Below are 9,824 nucleotides of genomic sequence, written 5' to 3'. Positions count from 1 at the left end.
GTCTCTGTAGTTGTATGATGAAGGCAGAAATGCATAATAATGCTCATTTAAACTATTAACTCCCTTCTGTACATTGCACCTTTACCCCATGCACCTTCCATGTTCCCATTCCATAGCCTGCAGGCTGTACACGGAGCAGACACACCAGAGACATATTATTATTTTATTTTAATGACTGGATATATCGCAATATTACATTGATTACTTTGATGAATGTGAGCATAGAATAGAATCTAATTAAAAATGCCTGAAGCACATTAATATAAACAAATGTATTTCTCAGTGGTGGAAAGTTACAATACATTATCAACCCTTATTTGATAGATAACTCTGCCTATTCCAGTACGAATTTGTGATGGATGAAGTCACTATCATCATCAGTGGGTCAGTTCCTCTCCGGGCCGCACGGGGCGCTCGCTCTTCCGCTGCTCGGTTCGTTTTTCCGGGTGACGCTGCTCTTCACCACAAAGCAGAGGAAAGTCAGGGGCTCATGTGTCAACATCCAGGGTTTCCCCGGGGAGGTGTAACGTTAACGTTAGTCCACACACACACAAAAAAAGAACAACTGGTCTTCCTTTTTAGACCTTTTTATTTTTGTGTTCGCCTACTCATCCTCGGAGGAAGTGGTTTCCCTGCCCGCGAAGGCCAGGCGACGATCTTCGGCTCTTGCTGCTTTTACGTTAGCTAACGTTATTTTAAACGATGACAGAGTACAAAGTGCGAATAGCGTCTCCAATCATTTAATAATATCTGGGGACCTGTTAGCCTAGCCAGCTAGCGCGGCAATTCGATTAAACCAAGGGAACCCAGCGAATCACACTGCTGACATGATGTTTCCTCAATCAAGGCACTCGGTAAGTTGGCTAGTCGAACTTCTCACGGTAGGAAACTGAGCAACTTTAACTGAGCAAGCAGAGCTAACGGCTAGCTAGCGTCCGACAGCTGATACCAACGTTAGCCCCGCTGCCCGTAGGTAGCTGTCAGCTCACAATGCCATTCGCCTCTACATATCATCACGACGTATTTCCCCTTCTAGTAAAGGGTGGATAGCAGCTTATGTATCGAAGTGAATCAGCCGTAACCTGTTATTTTCTGTATTTGTCCGCAAACACAGTCTGCCGTCAGCTAGCTGTTTAGTCAAAACAGCTAATTTTAAGTTCATGGGTTAGCCGTGCTCTGTGAGAGTTAGCTAGCGTGATGTTCTGCGCTGGCTAGCTCGATTTAGTGTTTTTACTGTAAACAAACAAGGAAACATGGATATGAGGGTATCGAACATTAACTTGTATACAACTGGTGCATTTGAAAAAGCACCGAGTGGAAAAATATATTTTGTCTTTGAAATGATTTCATATCTCCATTCTTGCAAATACTCTACTGAGTTACAGTTTGCATTTATGAACTGTTAAAAAAAAGCTAAAGTTAATGGGCTAAACCGCCGTTTAACGGGATTATTTGAAGAAAAAATGAGACTAATAACTAAACTAATAACAAGAGGGCATCCCCAACTAATGCCAAGTCAGGAAAAGGGTTCATTAGATCGATTCTGTAAAGGCCTCAACTAAACTCCCATTGGAAACACAAAACAAGTGTGGAGCATGTAGCAGTTAGCATGCTAATCCGTGTTAATAACTGGTAAAAATGGAGAGCTGAAACGATTAGGACAGAAACAAACATTGTAATGTAATCGTTTGCACCATTACATTTAAGGAAAATTCATTGTTTTTTTGTCTTTTTAAATCCAAGAATAATTTAATCATTTTTTCATGCATTTTTCCATATCCATCCACTTTAAAATGATATAAATTCCATTGGTTATGGAAATAACTCGTACTTCAATTTTGTTTTAATTGTATGAGGAATTTGAGAAAATGGTGGCAGAAAAACTAATTTCCCAACAAGACATCTTGAAATATTCTAATATTCTCAAAATACTAAACATTGGTTTAAAATTATATAGAACAGAAATGTTCTCTAATTTGTTAATATTTGAGAAGCTTGAGAAAGTGAATATTTACCATTCTACTTTCTTGACTTTTTTTTGAATGTCTGGAATCTAGAAGATTTTTCAGTTTATTGTTTCACTTCTAGCTATGGATTTAATGTTTTCCACAAACTCATTATTACTTTTGAAACACCGTACAATTATTACCCAGTTTTTGATTTAGGGTTTTGACCTGTGTGTAACTGGGTGATTCCCTGTTCAGTCCAATAATCCTACTGGAAACCGCTTGCCTTTGTGCCACTTATTTAGAGAGTAATGAGGTTTAGTGAACTGGATAAGCCCTGGATTACATCTTTGGATTAATGGCTTAAGTGTAGTCTATACATAAACCAGACTTCTTATGCAGCTTCTAAATAAATCTCACATATGGTCTGCATGGGCTTGCTTTAATCTCGCCGCCTTTAAACACATTTCCCTCAATCAACTTTGGTCCTACAAGGGTTGGGACAGTGGTATTCTTAAGACGGATGTTGCAATTTGTCTGCAAATTAAACGGCCTCCTTCCATATCTCCTTTTATACACAGTACATTAAAGTCTTGTTTAGGGTGACCTTCATTTTTGCTATCCTCTCAAAGTGTTAATCTCAGGTCAAACGGATGTCTCCAAAGCAAAAGAAAACAATTGTATCTAATACAGACTTTAAAAAAAATCCTTTTATTGTTGGACTGTATTCGTCAATTAATATAACTGGATATGTTGGTCTGCTCTCCAGGCATCCTCTCAGTCCAGTCAACCTCTCAAGTTCACTACTTCTGACTCCTGTGACCGCATCAAGGATGAGTTCCAGTTCCTCCAAGCACAGTACCACAGGTATTCGGTTAACACTGATGCACACAAAGGAAAACATTGCCACTTTTTGTATGTGGATAGAGTCTATGTGGATGTGGAAAACAGATTTCTCCTGTTGGAGCCAGCTGTACCTACGCAAATTAGGATGTATTGCAGGGGAGTTCCCTAAACTAAAAACATATATTTTTTTAAATGTCTGGTAAATAAACAACATAGACTCAAATGGTCAATGAATTGAATGTTTTTAAATCTAAACAGAAAAATATGACCATACGTCTTCTGAATTCTAGTTTCATTCTCGAAACTCTCCAAACTAAAACCTGTTAACTTACTGTAAAACACACTTTAATTCGGACTGGAGGGATATAAATTCAAACCAGTCTTGTGTGCGCCTTTCAGCTGCAGCAATCAGCACCTCGGTTAACTCCCTGAGTAAGAGATGAAAATATGCCTTCTCTACAGGCTGTAGACTTTGATGCATTGTCACAAACGCGCAGCTTACTCTATGGGGATTGTTTCTGGCAACCGCATCAAACAAAAACTTTCAATACAGGAGAATGATTCCATCCCTGGTTGTATTTTTAAGAAAAGCCCCCCAGTCAGTGTTTGCTGTCAGCACTTCAGATCCGGGAGTGGCCTCCCCCCAGCTGAATATACGAGTCAGCCAAAACTACTGTGTATATTTGGCTTTCCTGGTTAATATAGCACACACAGAGGATTTTGCTTTAATAGAATAAATTTTCATCAAGTCTGACTAGACATTTGCAAAATGGGTGCCGAATGGTCCATTTTGATATTATTTCAGTCTGAAACATCTTCCCATTGATTATTATTAGGCCAAATGCAGTTGACTGACATATTTATTATATTGACCAGGTAATTTTATTCCTGGCTCAGTTTAAAGAGAATATTCTGGGAATTTATTATTCCATAATGTCAAACTATTCTTTCACATGATGCATTGCATACATTTGCCCTTTTAACTGATCTATGTAGTTTTAATATAGTGAATTCTTTCTTTCCAGTTTGAAGTTGGAGTGTGATAAACTGGCTTCTGAAAAGTCAGAGATGCAACGTCACTATATAATGGTAAGTGTGACATTAATTCTTGTCAGTGAGATGTGGCTGTTAATCTTCACCGAATCTCCGGTAATAAACTAACCAAAGTCACTCAGTGGTGTAAGTATACAAGTTTATTGCACCCCATGTGTTTGTTAGTTGATAGTTAATCACACATTGCGTTTCACTTGGTGGCTTTCTTGGATTCACGCAGTAACTGATTCTGCTTTAAAAGCTTCTATTATAGTCCAACACCAATTTCAGATCACATAACAAAAGCATAGAATATACCTACAAATAATAAAGTTCTTTGTTCTACTCATTTTTATAGTACTATGAAATGTCTTACGGGCTGAACATTGAAATGCACAAACAGGTAATCACGGTTTCCTGTTTTCAATCCCTTTAATAGCCAAGATTTCGTAGTTTTAGGGTCTGATGTTTTTCCATACCTATTTTTTCTTGCCAGGCTGAAATCGTGAAGAGACTGAATGGCATCTGTGCTCAGGTGTTGCCTTACCTGTCACAAGAGGTAATAACGTTTGCACATGTGTGCATAAGATTTAAACTGTAAACAAAGCGTTTTCCGTGTTTACTGTGTATTCAGGTTATGTATATATATACTTGTCACTGGTCCTTTCTCTCACTTCAAGTTAATGTTAACGCATTTTGTTAAGTGCATGACCGAGTTTTGTCGTTTTGTCTCTAGCATCAACAGCAAGTCATGGGTGCTATCGAGCGAGCCAAGCAAGTCACGCCTCCTGAGATGAATTCCATTATACGGGTGAGGTTTTTATTTCTCTCTTCAGAGCGGATATAGATGATGGTGGTATTGTCTCATCCCAAACGTGGAATAAAACCTCATCAATTCTTTTTTATCGTTTTTTTATCAGATGTTGCAATGTTATCCTAAAAATGATTCAAATTCCAAAAGTTATACAAATAATTTATAAGCCTGCGGAATGCTACAAATGAAATTGAAGGTGCAAGAATAAAGATTGTGAGCTTGATCACAGCTCACAGGTCTAATGGTGCAATCAATGGTGACAGTGCAAGCATGGCGTCTCATATACCTCCGATAATGAGACGCCATTATCGGAAGTATATGTGTGGAGCTGCCCTGAGATGACCAACAGGCACGCTCCCATGCACGCTTGGCCGACCCGTCTATGTAAAGAAAGCGTGATAAGCAGAGTGACTTTGTTCTCTGCTACAGTAGACATTACTCCGTGACAACTTTTCCAAATGTAAAATAATCATTATTATGATAGTCAAAAACATCAATCAAGAAATAGTTTAACTGCATTTTGCAAGTATTACATGTAACCCAGAAGCACGCGACACAAGAGCTGTAAAACAATGGAATGGAAAAATAAATGCTTATATAACTAAAAGAACAATGCAGTGTGAGGCACTTGTGGAAACGCGCAAGGCAAAAGCACTAACTTTGTTTCTATGCCATTTGTGTGTTTTCAGCAACAGCTCCAGGTGCAGCACCTGTCCCAGCTCCAGGGCCTGGCCCTGCCTGTGACCCCGTTGCCCCTGGGCCTCACCCCGCCGTCCCTGCCCGCCGTCTCCTCTAGCTCCGGCCTGCTTTCCCTCTCCTCCATCCTGGCCAACTACTCCCATGGCCAGGCCCAGGCGGTGAAGGAGGACAAGGCCCGGGAAGCCGCGGAGAGGGCGCCCCGGGGAGAGGACGGGGATAAGTCAGACTAGTGCAGACACACAACAAGGAGGTTTGGAGGGGGTTGTTTGGGGTGAAGGTTTAAAAAAAAAAAAGGTAAAACTGTAAATGGAGATTGATGTAAGTCTGGCTGCCTGTCTGCTGAGCGTTAGTATAGAAGAGTAACTGCAGGGATGACGACATGCAGAGCGGACAGATTTTTGGATGTGCAGAGAACGAAACTGCTGAGTGGCTGAGAGTGCGCGTTAAATGTTCTTATTATTTAGTGGCAATAGACCCAGTTCCGGCTTCTAGACTTAAAATAGATGCTTTTTTTTTTTTTTTAAGCGTAAACCACCGTTGGGCTTAACCAAAATACACTTCCCCCCAATTTGGCACGAGAGCTGAGGATGAAAGCTAACAGCAGTGTGACTTACACAGTTCTGCCTCCCACTAGTTTGTATTTCTGAATTAGTTTCCCACTGGCTCGTCTGCCAATTAAAGTTAGCAGTTTTGCAGCATCTCCTTTTTCTCTGACTCCCGATCCTCCACTCATAGCATACAACTTCACCATCCATTTTATTTAATGTTCTTTTAGGAAATCCAAACTGTTGATTTGTGTAATGTCGCGAGGGAGAACCCTTCATTTATATTCTTAGTCGGATGTTAAATGGGATGCTTTTTAAAGGGCATTTAAACCTTTCAAACATAAATCCGTTGACTTTTTGACCATTCTTTGGATTTTCGTGCAACCAGCTACTAAATGCATCACCATAGCTGTTTACCTCAATCCCGGATAATAGGATTTTATTCCATTGAAAACCAATAGTTTGTACAAATGTTAGTATATTCATCTTTGAGCCTGCTGCTGATGCTATGCGCATTATGTGGCATGGACCATGAATCCTCCTTAAATGACATGAACTTAAAAAATTGACTTTATTTTATGTTCTTTTATGTTTTTGTGGTTAGAGATACGATAATTAGGCATTCAAAACATGTTCCGTGTGCTTGAGTGAATGTTGTCGGAAAGAAGAAAACACTTTAATGTTTAATTAGACTTAATTTTTTTCTTCAAACGCCTTTTAGTATTTTCCTCACACCACTCCCTGCTCCAGCCCCTTCCTCATACAGGCCCGCCCTTTAACCTGGATCTAAACTTCAGAACCAGATGGTCGCAAAAGACATAAAAGTACTGTATTTCTGTAGGTTAGAAGAAGCACTTCAGTTCATACAGATACTGTATCAAGCACCTGTCTTTTCCTGTCTTGCTTAACTTGTGTGTATTTCTTTTCTTTTTTGCATTGTCTCTGTGGAGAATGTGTGCAGGGTGAGTTGCTAAAGCTCTGTTACAACTTCAACCAGACGTTCCCTCAGAAAACGTGTTTAAATCAGATTCCCACAGTCAGAATTTGTCCTGGTGAACCAATAATTGTCTTTTTGAAAAAAACAAAATTGAGATTTTACCATTTCCCCAATTCCATACTAAATGCTTATTTTATACAATATAGACTGTCTACTTGGCTTGATATTGCTCAGCACCAACTGTGTATAATGGTAGCCTCTTTAGACTGATACGGACAGATTTTGCTTGATACAAACTAGCCTTTTCTCTTTGGCTCTTGCACTAAGCACGTTTTGAGCATGTGCTGTGTTCACGCTTCAAAAATTTTGAAATAATGTATGATCATAACTGTTAGTGTGCAAAGTAAAAAGAAAAACGTTTACCTTTTTTTGTTATTACAGGCTACAGCTGCATTACACCTTGAACTTTGACCCTTCCGCTCGTATGTCAAATGTGCAGAGCATTGTGGGTCAAAATGGCCGGAGAAGTACTCTGGCTTGCAAACTGCAAAATGTGATAGTTGGACATTGTGGTATTTTTTTAACATTGTGGCATTTGCATTTGACATTTATTGAGACACACTGCATTCAAAAACGCAAACCACTACGCTATTTAGTAGACTAGAAATCAATTCATTATGGCCCGACACATACTATGCCTGAAATATCAAGGCGTTCTATGATATCCCGTCACATCTTGTAATATGCAAGCCTCCCTGTTTTTCTGGATTATCTGACCCACAATCCTTTGCGCAGCCAGAGCAAGAACGTCCAAATTCAAGATGCAATTTAGTGGTAGTATCTCCCAATTGAATGCAACTCTTTCACGGTACTTTTTCCAGGCCAACTTTAGTATGAATACAGAATAAGTTTGATTTGGAACACATCTTTAACCCTTTCTGGCATATTTAATTGTATATTAATATGTATTGAATTCCACAGTTGATTTGAGTGATGGCAAGGTAACCGTTAACAAATTCTGGCAACAATTGTGAAGAAAAAAAAAGCTAATATATATTTGACGTCCAATTAAGCAAGTGTTTACAAATTTCTTGTGAGTTAAAGATCTCTTGGTATATTGAATGCTTGTACTGTACATGCATACTTGTTTTTGTAGTTAGAATGGAATTGGGACAGAGCTTGTTAAAAAAATAGGAATGTTTCATATTTCTGGCAGCAGGGGGCAGCAGCAGCGTTGTGTTCAGTCACGGCTGCCCTCTTCATCTTAATTTCCTGACTGTGGGACAAGCATCTGTACGCTGCAGATGTTCGCTGTTATTCCCCTCCAATGCGAGTGCTTTCCAGAGCTTTGACAACCCACCTTTTTAGCATCGGAGAACCTCTTAAGATCGGAGCTTGATTTTTTTCTGCAGTTTAATTTGAAAGGCACTTAAGTTGTGGCTCAGTGCTCTTAGTTTTTCTTCTTCCTGTCTGTGCTAGTGTTGGAAGTGAGGAATTTCCCTCCCTTGAGATCTGACCTTAACATTTAAAGTGCAAGAACCGATCAGTGAGTCATTTGCACTCTATATGCTGACATCAGTCTCTGTAGAAAACCTCCTTTGGCAAAACTCAGACATATGAATGGTATGTGTGTTTGTTTTTGCTGTGAAGGGCCAATTTGTATACATATGAATATATCAATATACATATTTTTAAAGCATTTTTGTATGTTTCAAAGCTGCTTTTTAACGTGTGTGTATCATGGAAAACTTTTGGTGTTGTATGTGTGCATTACAAGCCTACAGTTAAAGAGAGGCACAATGTTGTATACCATGTCGTTTTTCCTGTTTTTTCTCCCATTCTCTCAGTAGGCAGTAACACTTAACATTGTTTTCTAGGTTTGTAAATGTTTTATCTTTTTCTTTTGTGCAAACAAAAAACGGTTTAATGTGTTTATGAACACAGTCTCATTTTAAGATACCTGGGGCAAAAAAAAAATACAAAGATGTAAACAAGCAACTGTGTACTCTAATGAGAATGAATCAACCTTTTAGCAGTAAGGAAGCTTCTCTGGTGCCTTACAAATAAAAGACGTGATTGAGAGTGCTCATTTGTCTTTGGTTCTTTGGGGCAAAAAGACTGAAGCAATATGAAGGACTCTTGTGAGTCAAATGTTAGTTGTGTGTGATAAATGGTTTGGTTTAACAATGAACTTTCATGTAGTTGAGAAAATGCAAGCCTAGCTCAGCTGGACCCTGGATGCAGTTTGCATAACATAAAACGTTCTGTTTGACATCACTTGGCATGTTTACTTGGTGAAGCTATGTTCATTGTAGTACCAAGTTTATTTGTGTACAGTAGGTTAAACCTTTACAGCAGTGAGGGTAGGATTTATGTACATCCACACTAGTTTTTTTTTTTTTTTTTTTAAACCTGAGAGTTCAGTCCCGATGGGCACGTGAGCAAACAAAGGTGTCCCATAAACCCCTCACCCCTTCTCGATTATTTGCACGGCGATCAAAAGCTTGAGTTGATGACTTATCATAAAAGTAGTCACTGCAAACAAAAGGCCGAGCAATAAACCATAATTCAAAACTATTTATTAAAGATGTATGGAATGCTGCTAATGATGCAGTGAGTTATTGCAACCAATTTCCTTTTCTTTTTCTCTTAACCTGACTGACGCAGATCTGAAATGATTGACATTTAGAATTAATTAAATGAGAACTGCAGAAACAATTCTGGAAATTTGGTGGCAATGGCAATATTATTTCAGTTATAAAAAGTACATATAATTTCTCTAAGGTTTGTACTAAGCAATGCAAATATGATCTAAACTGATCATTTTACTGTTGAAAAATAGACTTGTCTCCTGTGGACAAATATGTAACATTGACATTGTTAGTGTGCATTTAGGAGGATCTATTATCAGAAATGGAATATAATAGGAAGTATCTTTTCTTTACTGTACAACCAGTGTTTTCCTCAGAAATCCGCCCTTTAAGTTTACCCAGAGCGGCTGCCAT

At 38.8% G+C, this 9,824-nt stretch overlaps 1 protein-coding gene across 1 annotated transcript; it reads left to right on the top strand.

The window, feature by feature from the left end:
• Window positions 1–454: 454 nt before the first annotated feature.
• LOC119227466 (TLE family member 5-like) lies at window positions 455–8,904 on the top strand. Its single transcript, XM_037486261.2, has 7 exons — window positions 455–854; window positions 2,716–2,813; window positions 3,818–3,881; window positions 4,183–4,227; window positions 4,321–4,383; window positions 4,561–4,635; window positions 5,328–8,904. Exons 1-7 carry the CDS (start codon window positions 828–830, stop codon window positions 5,565–5,567), a joined length of 612 nt encoding a protein of 203 aa, XP_037342158.1. The 5' UTR covers window positions 455–827; the 3' UTR covers window positions 5,568–8,904.
• The last annotated feature ends 920 nt before the right edge of the window (window positions 8,905–9,824 follow it).

The sequence above is a fragment of the Pungitius pungitius genome, chromosome 14 (assembly GCF_949316345.1).
Source record: "Pungitius pungitius chromosome 14, fPunPun2.1, whole genome shotgun sequence".
Lineage (NCBI taxonomy): Eukaryota > Metazoa > Chordata > Actinopteri > Perciformes > Gasterosteidae > Pungitius > Pungitius pungitius.
Note: the sequence above shows the minus strand (reverse complement) of the source record. Positions and strands in the feature narration are given on the sequence as shown.

Bases quoted from the DNA above. Each gene is read 5' to 3' on its own strand.
- LOC119227466 (XM_037486261.2), top strand. From the start codon at position 828: ATGATGTTTCCTCAATCAAGGCACTCG. The intron at 2,814-3,817 runs GTATTCGGTTAA...CTTTCTTTCCAG, and splicing joins CTCCAAGCACAGTACCACAG to TTTGAAGTTGGAGTGTGATA. The intron at 4,636-5,327 runs GTGAGGTTTTTA...GTGTGTTTTCAG, and splicing joins AGATGAATTCCATTATACGG to CAACAGCTCCAGGTGCAGCA.